Source organism: Choristoneura fumiferana, chromosome 3, assembly GCF_025370935.1.
Source record: "Choristoneura fumiferana chromosome 3, NRCan_CFum_1, whole genome shotgun sequence".
In the NCBI taxonomy this organism is placed as follows: Eukaryota; Metazoa; Arthropoda; class Insecta; order Lepidoptera; family Tortricidae; genus Choristoneura; species Choristoneura fumiferana.
In genome coordinates, this window is record NC_133474.1 from 16,230,171 (window position 1) to 16,247,362 (window position 17,192).

General features: G+C 36.6%; 1 protein-coding gene and 1 non-coding gene across 10 annotated transcripts in view; both read left to right on the plus strand.

Moving 5' to 3' along the window:
* LOC141426767 (whirlin-like) overlaps positions 1–17,060 on the plus strand; it is a 76,400-nt gene extending 59,340 nt beyond the window's left edge. For 5 of the 9 annotated variants that reach the window (XM_074085915.1, XM_074085917.1, XM_074085918.1 and 2 more), the window contains exons 11-15: positions 94–201; positions 875–928; positions 1,365–1,456; positions 2,566–2,629; positions 15,803–17,060. In XM_074085915.1, coding sequence (XP_073942016.1) covers positions 94–201; positions 875–928; positions 1,365–1,456; positions 2,566–2,629; positions 15,803–15,943 — 459 coding nt within the window. In that variant the 3' untranslated portion in view covers positions 15,944–17,060. The remainder of the gene's footprint in view (positions 1–93; positions 202–874; positions 929–1,364; positions 1,457–2,565; positions 2,630–15,802) is intronic. The other 4 variants (XM_074085921.1, XM_074085920.1, XM_074085922.1 and 1 more) reach the window with 4 other exon arrangements.
* TRNAP-CGG (transfer RNA proline (anticodon CGG)) lies at positions 4,014–4,085 on the plus strand. The gene has a single exon. It is a non-coding gene; the product is annotated as a tRNA-Pro (tRNA).
* Positions 17,061–17,192: the final 132 nt, after the last annotated feature.

A 17,192-nucleotide genomic window follows, 5' to 3' on the forward strand; every position in this document is an offset into this window, starting at 1 on the left:
CTTATAAGTATACCTTAATTATGTTTAATATTTATAATAAAATGAAAGCGAAAAAATTGTACCACTCGGTTCATTATGGTATTTTGCTTTCAGTATACTTTGCTGACTGAAATCCGAGAGTTTATGCTGCCAGAAGACCGGCCGAGATTCGACGAACTAGTCTACCGAAGAGGCGACGAACTTCCCGACCATCATATAAAGGTATTGTTACAAAATATAAGAGCTATGAGTAGTTTATAGCACATATATTTTAGCAGATTACATTTTTAAACCTCGTCTTAATTTAAACGACGGCAAGGGAAAGCACCTCCGAGGTTTCTTAGCAAAAATTAGCAGTAACACATATTTTCGCTGGGTTCTTTAAGTCGGACTGCTCTGAATAATCTCGTAATCTGCGCTCCACCTGGACTCACTAATTAGAATTTTGCGCTTCGTTAGGAACGCAGAGGCAACTACAGGCCCATTTTATTTAGTCTGTGTTTTCTTTTGGGCAGCACTTGAAGAATTAAAATAAACTATTGTAGAGCAAAAATAGTTTTTAATTTTCCTAATAATATTTTAGCAGTGCACCATTTTACATTTAGGTGATCCTGAAACTAAATTCTTTCACCTAGATTGTAGTGTAATGTTATTGCGTAGGTAGTACATATTTAGTATAAAACATAAATACAATATCACGTTTATTCATATAAGGGTTCGAGATGAGAGAAACGCAACATCGCTCTGATAGAACCACATTCGTGCAATCTTCGAAAGCTTATTAATTGTAACTTTTATTGTGATGATGGTAGACTTATCAAGATTGTGTTTCTAACTTAAATATGCACGGAACGAAGTCGTGGACAGGTTGTTGACGGTGCCACTTTGTCCGTAGCGCGGCGACAGACACATGCTGCCGACGTCGACGATGCACGAATTGCACGACGCGGTAAGTGCACGCTGCGCACACGCTGCCCTGTTGCATGCTCCGGTGTTAGTTCAGCATTAGACCACGAGTAGTTTAGATGCTTCTATTACAAAGTTGTCAGAATCGATGTATCGATGTTATTTCTTTATATTTTCTTAATGTCAGGTGTAGCCTGTCCGTTAGCAAACAAAAAAACACTGTTACACGTTAGATTATTTAATAATCAAAGTGTGTGCGCGAGTAACATAATTAAACACCGTCTACGCTACCTTTCTTCTATTTTTACATTTAGATTCTTACTATCAATACCTTTCAATACCTATACGAAAACTGTAGACAAAGTGGCACGTGGTGTTGCTTGATTTGCACAAAGAGATAAACCAGATTATCCTATCGCTAATATAGCAGATGTAGTTGATGTCGGGGCGGCTGGGTGTAGTGAGGGCTGTTGTTGTAGGAGGGGCCGCCGGAGGCGCCGCTCGTGGCGGAGCACCGCTCGCCCTCCGAGGACTCCGGCTTGGGCCTGCCACCGCACGACCACACCTACAGGTATAAGAGATAATGCCTACGCGCCGACCAGAGCGCATGCTGTAGGTAAATACCTACTTATATTAAACTTTCGATTCAGGCAAAGTAAACTTTCGCAATACAAAAGCCGCGAACGCTTGAAAAGAACATCGAGCGTTTGTAAAAATAAAAATATGTTACCTGATTACTGAAATGGGCAGTCGGAAGAAATAATACGTCATCAGAACGCTTTCACCCGCGCACTCTAATGAGCGAGGCGTAATCCCTCGCACCCGACGCCTCTTATAAAGGCGCTTAAACGTGAAAGTACCCTTTAGGTGCGAAAGCAAAGGTTGAGTCCTCGTCAAGCATTCGCTTTCGTCCGCTCTTTTACATCTCAGAGCGAAAATAACCTGCCGTTTTCCGCAGGCCCTTGTCTCCGGCCGCTATGGCGAGTCGAGCGTCTCATTGGCCAGGCGCCAACACTTCCACTTTTATTTGCTATCGAAATCGATTGCTTTATGGTGGCATAAACGTTTGTATTTACTGTCACCGGCGGTTTTATATCGCTGTCCTGCTACTGTGAGGGTTTGTTTTAAATTTATTGCCCGTAAAAGCTCTGCGATCGACTTTTAATCCCTTACAAATCAACCATTTCGTCTTCAGTATCAATAACAACGGCTCTGTCAATTTAACGGTTTTTTCATTTCATTACTAAACTGTAAAACGAACCCAAAATAGGTACACACTCACCGTATTTTTTAAACAAACGTTAGTAGTTTTGTCACTTATAATCTCGTTCTATCTCATTTTCCCAAAAATATTTAACCCCTGCTATAGATCCAATTAACCAACAAATTAAACTTAGCCGAACAGATTTATTAGGACTGGCTAAGTATTTTTACCTATACATATTTTCGTTTCGTTAGAGATTTCTGATGTACCTTCCTGAATAAGTCACAGTACTAATAATAACAAATACTTAAGTACTTAGCTTAAATATTTAGGTTTCGATATGCTGTGAAGTGAATGCAAGTAGCTAGTGTTTTTTGTACGATGTGTGTATGTCCCTAGATAATAATGAATGTTAGCTGTACTGGTAGCCTGGTACTGGTATGGCAAGGCAAGTGACGGTGTGTTGTGTGGGGCAGGAGCGGGCGCGCGCGGCGCGCCGCCGACGCGCCGGTAGACGACGACCCGGATCCACCGCACGAGGTGATTTTGCCAGAATTACCTTATTCACCTTCAATCAATGTTCTATATCGACCACATTCACTTCTCTAAGCCTGGTCTAACGCCGTCCTAGGTGTCACTCGCTAAACCCATCTCAAACCATCTACACTCTCTTCTTAGCGCCTTCTACTTTGCGAATATTACTCTATACTAAAACTTAATGTAGCTCTGAATAGTCAATAAACTTTATGACTGTCACAAAAGCTTTAAGTAGTATTTAGTCATACTTTTGCTCATTACTTGGCTCTTGATAACTTTCTTTGCATAGGCGCACTCAAAGAGCTTTGTGGACAGTTCACACCGTACTTAAATAATGGATCATTTGCCTTATTGATTCGCCGCGCAGTGCGTCTCTGCATTCTCCATTCATCCATAGTCAGCTGATCGTAGCCGTGGCCGGAGTGGCACCTCAGCACCACAGAGCTACGTGTTCTCACCTCTTTTGCACGAATCGACGACGGCTAGCGAGTAGAAATCTATTACCGTACTGTGGCCGTTATTTCTGAGACGGGGGGTAAATCTGGCAAAATTATTTTTCATCTCGCATTGTGGTTTGGAAACATTGGCATTTTAAATTTCCGCTGCGAATTATTATCGGCAATAGCGGCCAATTTTAAGCAAACGTCTAGTTTTAAATTATCTTATTATGTAAGTATCTCCTACTTTACTTATCTTCAAATTCTTTCTTAGATTCTTAGATTTGTGTATGTCGTTTGCTATTTCTTTGCTTATTTAATTGCTTCACTACCTATGGCTTTTTGGTCACTAATTGTATGAAAAATCTCCAGGCTAAATAAAAATATTTTAGTTAGTTACAGTTGCTCTACTTTTTCGCGTACTCGTATTACACGATAATATCGTTTTGTTCTAATGTATTTTTGGAGCATCTTAAAAACAGTATGCGTTTTTATTTTTAGACTTGTAACAAAAGTCTATCTTCTGCAGGAAAATCGTTTTGTAAGTTTCATTAATTTTACTAATACTTATGTTTGAGCTAAAAATATAGAGCGGAAAAAGAAGCGCTGACAATTTGATTCAATCACTCACTAAAACCTAACTAATTTATCTGCCTACTAAACGGTGGTGAAGTGTTTTAGGTAATTATATAAATCATTTCGAGTATCGTGTTTCATTAGTAAGTATGTACTCGTAGGTACTTCGTAACAAATATAAGGTAAGTTAAAATTTAATATAACAGAAGAATTATGTATCCGTACATCCGTACCAATTCTACATTTATTATTTATATCAAAGTTCATAAAAGTGTCTATCTGCATAAAACCATGACAAATCGAATTATAACATTTATTAAATTATCAGCAAGTAACCAGCGTTTAGATCAGTATTTTTAGCTATGCATATCGTCGGCTCGTTGGTCTAGGGGTATGATTCTCGCTTCGGGTGCGAGAGGTCCCGGGTTCAAATCCCGGACGAGCCCTAGTGGTTGTTTTTTTTTTAAATAAAATTTCCTTTTATTTTACTATCTTAAAAATTACTTGTACGTACCTAATACTGCCTGATGTGAAGAAACATAATTATGATAAAAAAGAAGTTTCTTACTTCATGGCATTTTTAGGGTTCCGTACCCGAAGGGTGCCAACGGAACCCTAACAGGTAGACGCTTAAAATATTCACTATTAAAAATAAATAATTAAATTAAAATAAAATACATATTTAAGGGGGGCTGCCATACAGCAAACTAGATTTTTTGCCGTTTTTTGCTAATGACTAATATTGTATAGATAATGGCACGGAACCCTTCGTGCGCGAGTCCGACTCGCACTTGGTCGGTTTTTTATTTAGAGTCAAATCTGTCAAATACGTTTAAACGAGCAATCCTTGTACATTTATTTATTTCGGAGATGTCGGGAGTGGTTCAGACGAAATTGATGATTGATGAAATGTGCTATGTGGAGGTTTTGCTCTGGGCAAGCGCGTGTTTTCGAGTTTTAGCTCGAGCATAGCTCGGTCGCCCAGGTGCTGTTAAATTAGGTGAAATGTTAAAAAACACGATAGCATTGTTCAAAGTTCAAAGAGAGTAGAGATTTTTATAAAGTTAATGTTATGGATAAAATAAAAAGCTCTATTTTTGATATACAACGGAATAAATTAGGTAATAAGAGTCGCCTGCGATCAAAATTTGAAGGGTAGAACTTGTGATTACTTTTAGAATTACGGAACTTATTATTTTTTTACTTCTCTACTTAAAGCTGTGAATTATTACATACATCACAAGTTTCGTAAAGGCGCACTTCTTAGTATTAATTCAATATAATTTTTACAATGAGAGTTTTTAAAGTCTAGTACCTACTGCGTTTAGGCTACGAGATTTTTGTCGAGTACCCTAATAAAGATACGAAGTCACTCTGCCACACAAACAGATGAAATAAATATATTATTCACTTTTAACATGTATTTCGAAATAGGACCTGAATTAGACGTACACTTAACTAATTATTCGTCCTTTAATTATTATTTTGTTGAGTTACGGTACAATTTATAATAGGGGAGGTAATAAAGTAATAGGCATTGTTATGGTAACAGGGAAAGTGCGCGAGCAGTCGTCCGTGGCATTGGTAACACTTTAAATTTCAGCCGTTTTTAACATTGATTTAGTTCAGCCCTACATTATAGTAACACTAACCTGTCACCCGCGACTCTGTCTACGTAGAATTCTTTTATCGCTATCCAGCGAGAACTATGCAATTTTCCGGAATAAAAACTATAAACTAAACATAGATGCCCTTCCCCGACTGTAGGTATACCAAATTTCATTTAAATCGGTTCAGCGGTTAATCGTGAAGAGCTAACGAACAAACAAACAGACTTACACAAACTTTCGCATTTATAATATTAGTGGGATTCGTCTTATAAGTTAATATTTCAAAGTAAATCATCAAGTGTAAATCTCGATTGCAATTAACTTAATATACCTATATCCATCAGAAACAATAATATTACACTACTATAAGGGGCTGTTTCACCATCCATTGATTATTGTTAACTGACGGTTAAATGTGATGGCGTCTCTATTTGTTTTGTTCTAATAGACGGAGACGGCATCACATTTAACCGTCAGTTAACACTAATCAATGGATGGTGAAACAGCCCCGAAACCAAGATTTATTATTATTAAGAAAAACTCTAGGTACCAGCTTTTTAAGCACAATGCCACGGGGGTCATTTCTAGATTTAATTTGGTTTTAATAGTAGTTTTCATATTTATTTAGTTATTTAATAAGTATCTTCTTTGTTTTTGTATTTTGTATTTGTATTTTTGTATATCTTTAACTGATTTTTATTGCACTATCTACTTACAATAAAATACAATACAAAGACTCTTTATTTTACACCAGACATAGTAAGCGATACAGAAAACAGATAAACAGAGAAAAAATTACAAGGTGAGCAATAGGCGGCCTTATCGCTTAAGAGCGATCTCTTCCAGGCAACCTTTTTTACAGAAAGAAGGAAGGACTAGTTTACAGGACTACTTAGTAATATTATATTAGATATTATGTAATATAGACGAGATATATGTATGGCAACCAAGCCCTGCGGTTCATACGGGGAACTAAATTCTATTGCTAAGTCGAAGCAGGACCGCTCCGTGACGTCATAAAGATAACAATGCCCTTTAGCCTTTCAGCGGGGTTAATGAACTTGACTCACATCGACCCTTGTACTAGAGGCATATTCAGTTTAAATGAAAGCGGAATTGCTATCTTGCCGCATTCAGTAAATTTAATATAGGTTTGCGGACGGCCTTGTTAAATTGGATTGTATAACTTTTTTGGGGTAGGCACGTTGTATCTAAGATTATCCTCTGCTTCTGAAATAATTTGGTTTTATGGATTATATAGCCATTATCATTCCGAGTTTCAGGTGACGTATGTTTAACCGTTATAAATATAAAACGAAAACAATTAAATAAGGGTACCATATTGTGTTTAGCTGTACTTTATTAACTTAAACGGGTACCTAAACTGGTTTGATCAATTCACCTAGGGCTCTCGAGCAGAGGATCGTGGGTACTAACCCGAACTCGCATCTCTGAGTTTTACGAAATTCATGTACGAAATTACATTCGAAATTTACCACAAGCTTTACGGTGAAGGAAACCTGCACAAACAACTCAAAAACAATCCAATAATGTATGAGAAGCTGAAGCTCCCAATCCGTACTGGGCCCGCGTTGAAATAGAAATATTTATTCGCACTTCGCAAATTACACGAAAACGTTAAAAAAAAACATTAAGTACGTACTTAGTAGTAGGTAGTTGCGAAATCGCGAAGCGGTCTCAGCTCAGCATAGTGTTGGTCATTGAAACAACGACTCAAGCCCTCTTAATCTGAGAGGAGGCCTGTGCCCAGCAGAGGGATGTATATACATGTATAGACGCTTGCTGTGTTTTATATCCATATATACTTATACTAATATTATATGGAGGAAAGATTTGGATTTTTGTATTTTTGGATGTTTGTTACGAATTACTCAAAAACTGCTAGACCGATTTTAAAAAATCTTTCACCATTAGAATGCTAAATTATTCCAAAGTGTCATAAACTATATTTATCACCGGAAAAAATTTGGATTCTGTACTAAAACTTCAATAGGTAATGTAACTCGAAGTGTAAAAAAAGTTGCCATAACAACTTTCATCGCATGCGCTGTGGAGACTACGGATGATAGAACAAAAAAATGTTCTACGATATTAAAGAATATATCAACATCTACAAAAAACTTTGCGATACCATATGTCCAACTATTGTAGTTATGTCACTATACCTACTTTTTTACATTTTAAAAGTTGACAAAAATACCGACTAAAATCTGACCATATTATCTATACCTTTGTATTATTCCATATCCAAATAAATAATTTCATATTCAAGGCGGTTTCAATACCTGTAGATTACTTTTAAATTATTCAAATCGGACATTCCATTTAAATATTACGAATTTAAAAATATCAATCTAACCAATAAATGCAGTTTACTCTACGTTGACGCGCCCCGGCTTCGCGCGGGTCGGGTGTAGTTTTTGGGAAATGGAGCTGAAAAATGTGTGTGAAATGCCCTTGATTACAGACCTTTTTAAGAGTTCTGTGCCCAAAGGGTAATAAAAATGGGACCCTATTACTAAGACTGCCCGCCTGTCTGTCTGTCACTAGGCTGTATCTCATGAATGTAATTTTCATAGATGATGTATTTCTGTTGCCGCTATAACAACAATACTAAAAACAGAATAAAATAAGTAATTAAGGGGGGCTCCCATACAACAAACGTGATTTTTGTTTGCCGTTTTTTGCTCGAAATTAATAACGGCAACAGTTAGTTGCTTGAAATATTCACAGGATATTTATTTGTATATTCATTCACTTTAAAAATAAATAATTAAATTTAAATAAAATAAATATTTAAGGGGGGCTCCCATACAGCAAACGTGTTTTTTTGCCGTTTTTTGCTGATGCCTAATGTTTTATAGGTACGGAACCCTGCGTGCGGGAGTCCGACTCGCATTTGGCCGGTTTTATTTTTATTTTGCCCGTGCGAAGCCGGGGCGGTCGTTAGTATGTCCTAAGTAGGATAGTCAGTCAGTCAGTAGTAGTAGCAGAGCACGGTGCAAGTGAAAGGGGTGATTAAGGGGGTGGTCTTTAAGAGCACCCATCTACCACAGTGAATAAAATGTACCAAAGCATATGTGTAGATATACATGAATGTATTTGAATTTACTATTCAGGAAGGATTATGCAACACACGTATACACTAATAGCCGTAATTATGACGGCACACAACGACAAGCCCCACGAGAACTCGTTAGGGCGGCCTACACTGCGGTATACACACCAAAACAAAGCACACTGACATGTAACCATAACATAACATTGAAAGGCGAACTAGGTCAAAAAGTTAAAGGTATCGCAAAGCAACCGGTGTCAAAAAATAAAGCTTTAATGTGAACATAAAAATGGAGACAAAAGGTCTACAAAGTTATCATTTAATTTCAGGTTTAATTTCGTGCTAAAGCACAAATTCAATTCTCAGTGGTGGTCCTCCTCCTCCCTCAAGAAATCGCATCGTAATTAGACTTCCCTCATATCCCAGTGGAATGCTAAAGCCCAACAGCCTCTACTCTACTTATAAATGATAACATTTTGCTTTATTCCACAGCTCATTTCCTACTTTTAAATTATATTTTGTTACAAAGGAATTCTCTGTGCAAAGTTTTCGGTAAATTAACTTTGGTCCTCTGTTACAACTTAAGCGCATAAGTAAGCAAAACTCTTCATCGCCGTATTTCATAACTTAGTGAAACGTAGATTCGTACTTGATTAGTTCCTTGTACTTTGGAGTCGGAAATTTTTAGGGGTAGTCGTTAAACGTTATTGCGATACGACTTGTTTAATTATAACCTGAGCAATTATAAAAGGCTATGAACATTTTTGCAGTAAGTACAGGCAATAGGTACAGTTGAAAAAGTTTAAGTAAGCTTTTCTATAATCCGTAAGTCAAACAAAAGTTAAGTAGGTACCTACTCATCTCATAATTGTCTCTAAAAGAGCGCACTTGATTTAAATTAAAACATACGGTTTTCAAACTGTATTTAAGTAGAGCTTGCTGACAAAAATAAATTAAAATTAATGTATGACCAAATGAAGACTGAAATATAAATTATATGTAAGTATAATCTGATCAACTGAAGAAGTAACTTTAAAACTTTTATTGATTGTATGGTACGCTACAGCTACAACAACTTAAATAATATTTGACTCTTTAATCTGCACTTTACGTAAGTAGCGCCGATATTATTCCATTCGCAAAAATAAGAACTTATTACTTACCTTTACACGTTTTGTTAAAATGTTGGACAATTGTCGTTTCCGCGCCCTTACCTACCCGGACAGGCTAGGGCGGCAGGGAGCTGCTGTAGGGCTCCAGTGCTCGACGCGCGGCGCCCGCGAAATGTCGTCGCGGCGGCGCGCCCGGCGCCGCGTTGCCTTTCGCGACTACATGCCTATGGACGTTCGCGCCATGGCCAAGGTACTAGCTAATGTTCTATGCTTTATTGAAAAATATGCCTTATTATGACATAACGTATATTAGGAGCAACTTTCGCACCAAATGAATGTAGAATCATTTATTTACCGACAATTTAAATTTGACGATTCAAATATCTAGGTAGAGTACTTTTGTTAAACAAGCTCTTTCCTTTCTTAAGAATTTGTTACGTGCAGCACTCGGAAATAAACGTTTTTTTAAGATTATTAAAGCTTGGAATTTCAATATAAAACTGAAACTAGAAAGCCCGTTGTTTACTTTTGCAAATCATGTGTTTAAGCCGATGCTCACTAAAACTGAATAAGACTATAAAAACATTTTCTTAAGTAATCTTATCATGGTTTTAAGTACGCATCTATCGTATGTGTAGGGATTTTTTGATATTTTGTTTCACTTTACGGGATTTTTAAAAAATAATTTTGGAAGGACTCGAGCAAATAGGTTTAGAGAATCTTTATTCAGAACATACAATATAAATAATTACGAGTAGATAGTATTTATCTGAATAAGTTGAAAACGAAGATCTTATGAGTGTGGAAACAAATCGCTCGAGGTACTTTGAGTAATTGATATGCTAAAGAGCGGCGAGGTTTCTGGGAACTTTCTCTAGTGTTTTTAGTGAACTGTAAGAGTATAGAGGTTGTGAAGTCGTGATCATGTTTGTGTTGACTGGAAAATCGGGCGTTAAGTACCTAGGTATATTCTATTTTCAAAATTACAAATAATTCAATGATTTGATTATATTATAATAGGAACTGCTACGCAGCCCCGGATCTACGTTTTTTTCGAACCGGGGCAAAACCTTGATGGTGGTGCCCCCTCCCGTCAGTGTTTGGGAAAAACTGTTAAAACTGCCAATGAGTAGCATTTTTCTTCTTTTCTTCTTCATTTCTTGTCTCAAGGGTTTGGCGCCCACATGAAACTGCCGCCTGGGGCAAGTGCCCCGTTTGCCCCCCCTTAGATCCGGGGCTGCTGCTACGCAAGGAATGGAGAGTACAGTCAAGGGCATAAATATGTATACGTTACCAAAGCGTCAAAAATATCTATACACCTTTATGCCACTAACTATAAGGTCGATGTATACATATACTTGACGCTATGGCTGTATAGATATTTATGCCTTCGACTGTACATTCTTCTACTAAATAAAGTATCTTGGTTTACCCTTGAAACGTCGACAAACTTTAAATCGAATATCAGTTAAAAGTATTTTTTTAATTTCATCGAATATTAAAATGAGTATTTTCAAATACTTAACCGATTTTTAATTTCTGGAAATATTATTTAATAGATAGTTTATTTAGCAGAACTTCATTTCATGAGACGACCGGATGGCCAAGTGTTTAGAGAACCTGACTACGAAGCTTGAGGTTCCGGGTTCGATTCCCGGCCGGGGCAGATAATTGTATGAATAACACGAATGTTTGTTCTCGGGTTTTGGATGCTCAATATGTATTTAAGTATGTATTTATCTCTATAAGTATGTTTATCCGTTGCCTGGTATCCATAGTACAAGCTTTGCTTAGTTTGGGACTAGGTCAATTGGTGTGAAGTTTCCCATGATATTAATTATTTATTTATTATATTTTATTATTTAATACTTTTTGAATTAAATTTATTTATTTATTTTTGTAGCGATTTATTCTTGTTGTGGTCGCAGTTCTAACCTAACCAACTTTTTTGGTAGCGATTTATTTTTGTTGGGGTCGCAGTTAGGTATAATCTAACCTACTATTTAGGTAGCAATTTGTTTTGTTGGGTCGCAGTTCTAACCTAACCTAAACTACTTTTCTGGCAGCGATTTATTTTTGTTGGGGTCGCGGTTCTAACCCAACCTAACCTATTTTTCTGGTACTGGTTTATTTTTTTAAGTTCACAGTTCTAACCTAACCTACTTTCCTGGTAGAGATTTATTTTTTTGAGGTCGTAGTTCTAACCTAACCTATGTTCAGGTGTTTTATAATAATACGTCGAAGAAATAAACAGCGATATTTAGTTGTTCTGTCTCATGTATAGTTTATGAAATTTATTTTTAAGCATATAATAATCCTTGTACTGTTGTTCTTATAATTGTTTTAATGTGTAATAAATAGTCGATGAAGTGAAATTACTCCAAGAGAAAATATTAGTATTGAATATTCTATGAATTGTTTTCGATGAAATGAAATTCGATAAATAGTTTGTCGACATTCCAATGGGCACCCAAAGTATCTTATACAATTATATGTCCTATATACTATACTTAAATATATTAATTAATTCGAGCCAATTTAGGCGACCGCGCATTGATGGCGACTGACATGTTTCGTTCGTAATTAGCGGTAAAATGTGGCCACAAATTTCTACTTCACTTCTATATGTTATAGCTGCGCCTCACTTGAATTAATTAATTTTTCGCTAGCGTTAATTGGCATCAGTAAGGCATTTATTAACATGAGTATAAAATAATATGAAGGCGTAATAAATATACTAGTTGCAAAATTCCTGTCGTTTCACATGTGAGTGCATAAAAACAGCTAAATTGACTCATTTCAGAATTGAAAAAGTTCATTCATAGTCAATAGATATCATTGGGTGGGGCATATTTGATCGAACAGTAGTCTCTTTTTAAAAGGGTTATGTTTTAAAAAATGTAAAGTATTATGCCGATCCTTGGGTTGTTACTCTCGGTACCTAAAACATTCATGTAATCAGCTATTCGCTCTTGACGCCTACCAATAACAACGTTGCAATTTCGCGAATGAACCGCGTCGACACAGTATAAAAAAGTCCTCGATATAATTGCCTACGCCGGCTCGGTAGTCGGTACACAAACGCCCGGTAGGGCTGCCTACTCTACTAACTGTCTTCAGTTATGTATTTGATTTGATAATGTCACATGAAATTTAAAGTAGGGAAATTAGGAGAGATTTAAAGATGGACTAAGTAGTGTTGAACAAAAATGCATTCTACGTTATTTTAATAAGCCAAAAAAAGTATTATGTTTTTACGGTTTTATTTGGCTTAATCACTACTTATGTATATTATCTATGGAGAAGTATTTGCGCCTCTTTTGGGATGTGCGAAAAACTTTATTGTCGAATTTAAGAGTATAAAAAATTTGCATTCTGATAAATAACTTCAATAGATACGTTTTTATTATATTATATTAGATGAATTTAAAACATCCTTACACCGAACAATACTGTTTATATCGTTGTGACGTATTAATGCGCGTGAGTCTGTACGTAACTGCGGAGCACTCGCGGCTGATGGTTGCCGAGGTATGCTGAGAATTCGTGGCGCGTAGGTATAACTCGCGTTCCGGCCGTTTGTGTGAAGACGGTGTACTGCTCCTTCTTTGTACTGTGGCGTCGAGCCGCTTACCTTTTGAATACAACCATATATTGACTACCTTCAACCACTTGTAAACGTGGCCTAAGGGAACTTTTGAACGACATAGACCGAGAACCTCCATAATTAATTTCTTTTTTATTTCAATAAATTTACACGGCGTTACAGTGTTAAGCAATACACATAGAAATTAAAATTATATAAAAACAAAACAGAAATAGAAAGATGTAGGTAACTTAAGAAATAAAACATTAAATTAAAAAAATCAAAAAACCCGACTGGCTTAAAAACTAAAAGGAAGAAAATAAATGTAGTGGTCTAGAACTCTGTCAAGTAGCTAATTTAAAGTGTCCCATGATATTTATTTAAAGTGCATTGAGTCGGGCGGGACCCATTAACAACAATTTTTGAGCTGGTCACGATTTGAATGGGTCCCGACTGTTGAACTTTAAATTACGTTACTTGACAGAGTTCTAGACCACTAGACAATTATTATCTTCCTTTTAGTTGTTAAGGCAGTCGGTTTTTTTTTGATTGACAGTAGGTATTATAACCCATATATATTTAGAATGGGCTAATTATTAGTTTCATTTGATACCCATATTGTTACAATACAAAATGGTTTTTTTATTCCTTCGCCATATTTCTTTTTCGCAGACGCCATATTAAATTATTATATACCCTATGTCACTCCGACAGTTATGACGAATCCAATGAAAGGTACTTCATATGTTAAAACCCGTTCAGCCGTTTAGGCTGCAGCGAGGACCAAACAAATGGACATACATACCCACATACATACATACATACATACGCTCGAAAAACATAACCCTCCTTCGAGCAGTCGGGTAAAAACACTAGATTGCTAGAAATCCAAGGTCCATCTAGATCTCGCTACCACTACCACCGCTAATCCTCCCGTTACGCAGTACCTAGTGTTTCCACTGTTGATTTCTGACGAAGAGGTGACAGCACGGGAAATTAAATTACCGACAAGACGTCCCCATTTGCTTCAAATGTAAAATTAAATATCCATGGTGTTGGTAGCGTACGTATATAATATGTGTGCGTGTGTGTGTGTGTGTGTGTGTGGATTAAAGTATGAACATAATATCATGATCAGATCACGTATAATTTGGTAACCTAAAGCGTAGCCAGAGTGGGTTTAAGGGTTCATCATCAGTTCTCTTCTCTTAGACCGGATACCTCATTAAACATGTTAACTATTTATTAACTAAAAAATTTTAAATATAAGACAACAGAAATCTCATGCAAATTAGTGCCGTAAGTACTCATCTCGAGTATTTTTCAGTAGGTATCGTTGTGTTTGAAATGCGAATTATTTATTAGAGCAACTTATTATCATTCGCTTTGATTCATAGAAATCACATTAGGTACCATTCAATATTTTATTATTTAGTCATATAAGAAAGATCATAATTTCATATGATAGCTTAAAAAATACTTTGGTTTGGGACTAATCGCTTGCGTGACGTACTGAACAAAAGTAAAATGCCAAGTTAATTATGTTCAATAGCAAAATCGCGATAAAATGTATTTTCACAGGGCATTGGATCACGCAAATAACGGGTATGTTTTAGTAGGCAACTTGGCGTCTTAATAAAGTTTAGCGGTGTGAGCATGTCTGCGGCACACGGTTTAGGCAGCATGCACCCGTTTAGACGTAGGAAGTTCCATAGGTACAACAAACCCTAAGCACGTTATATATGTACTCTGTGAGCACGTTAAGAAGCTTATCACATCGTGATTAATTAAGACCAAGACAAAAATGTATCAAATACTTACATAGAATATTGCGCTGGCGAACGAAGCAAAAGAACAGTTCAGAAATACTACTTAAGCCATTCCACAACTTAGTACTTAACTAGCAGTCGGTTGAAGCTAGTGGAAACTGTGCCAAGATGCAAAAATAGCGTCAACCAAAATCAATTGCATCGTCGCGATGGTCATCCCTCGCCCTCCAGTCTCATCGCAAGCTCGCGCTACCTCGCATCGCAGCGATCAAGATATCGACAGCGAACTGCAAACACTTATACACCTACCTTGGTAGCTTTTAATAGTAGAAAAGTGTTTTTTTTTTTAATATAAATATGTAGGACGGGCTTTTTATAGACTACTTCACGTGTATCAAATAACGGCTATAGGTAGACGTTAATTTATGTATGACTTAGCTCTAAATTGTAAGTTTGTTGTGATCTTCGTGTGTGGTTTGTATCGTGCTGGCATGCTTTATGTAGTACTTTTCATCAACTACTTATTAGATAATGCCTTTGTGTTTCTGCCTTGGGTTTATGTTAATCAATAACATGCTAAAATTGCTAAATGTTGTGCTAATTTATAACTGTATACCTACTTACATTTTAAATTACAATAGTACTCGTGACGTACTAGGGTGACGTCAATGTATAAAACAGGTGTAATCAAATTACACAGAATTATGACAAAGATACCCATCTTCCAGGTGAATTTTCTAACAGACCCTACAGAATATGCCTTTTTAAAATTTAATATATTCATCACTTCAGAGAGTTTTAGCTTTCTACCCCTCAAGGGTCTTGCGGCTTGCATGCCGAAAGCCCCTTCGAATCTCCAACCCGACACACGTGTGTCGTGCAAAGTTTCACAAACTAACCCCAATTTGAAAACACGTTGGGGTCATGTCGCGGTTTGTGTAAAGCTAGATTGCATCCCAATTTTTCGAAGCTGATTCCGCGTATAAATTTAAATTTGTATTGAACAGGAGTACGAAGAGGAAGGGAGACGGTCGCGACGGCACTCGTCTCCTTGCAACTCCAGGGAAGGCAGCACTACAGCGCTGCACACGCAGCATTACGACGAACAGGTCAGTACCTTAGTATATCAATTGATAAATGGTTTGTAAACAGACTTCGTCAATCCCATACAAATAAATTAGATCAAAATCGGTTCACCAGTTATATTTTATATTTTATTCATATTTGAAGTCTGTACCTATCTATTGGTACCTATTGGTAGGTACTTTTATTTTAAGATATAAAGCTTTTTTTTACTAAAGTTAGTGTTAGCGCCATTCTTTTCATCATGTGTTTTTTGGCAGGTGCCTAACCAAATCGTATTTTCACAAGCATTTGACTCCAGGCATTTTGCCGTTTTAAGCATTTATCTACGTAATGTCACAAAGTAAACAAAATCTTTGTGACTACTTACCAATGTTTTATTCTCACATATTATTGCTTGCGACTCTGTGACTACAATATTGCTGCTTGTATAGTCGACATATGAGTGGCGGTTTTTCTTCTTCGGAGACTTTGCGAAAGGGAAATATGAGGCTTGCTTATATGAATTGTGTCTGGTTCAGTGGTTCCCCGCCAAAACTCGTTTGTAACTGAATAGTTTGGCGCCTTGCCAGGCTTTTGACACAGCCATCCTCGTCCTAGTGGCCTCTAAACGCGATATGAAATATTATTACTTCACTACTGTTTGATGAAAGGCTTTTTCACTGTGTTTATGATTAATACGATATTTCCGGTTGAATGTTACTACAAGGTCAACACTGTTAGAGTATTATATTCGGGGACAATCGCTAATGTATTTGTTAAGCATTCCAATAATATTTATTTATACTCCTCGGATTTTAGTTACTGCATTTCACTTTCAAAACAATTTTGAATATTCGTAAAAAGCATCTTTAAGGTTCTCTAACCACTTAGCCATCCGGTCGTCTCAATACAAGATAATTTAATACTGGCCGTTTTGCTGTCAGTTTCATTTTCTTCTAAGAACGGCATAGTGCAACTTACATTACAAAAATGACGACTGCGGAGTTAGAAATCAAGTAGAATTACTAAGTCAAACACACGAATATTTTTTGAAATAATGAAAGTATTCGAAAATAAATGCAATCAACTAACTTAAAATGAAAAAAATAATATATTTTTGGGGCGTCTGCAGGTGACAGTTATTTAATTAACACCGTGTATATGTGAACCAACTGTGAAATTTCTGATAGAAGGCTTATAGTGAACTGCTTGAACAGCCTCATATTTTTTTAAAGAAAGCGTACAGATCAAGATCTATGACACTTTGCAAAACCGTAAGCGACAGCATAATCAATCTATAATATCTATAACTTACAGGAATACAAAATGAAA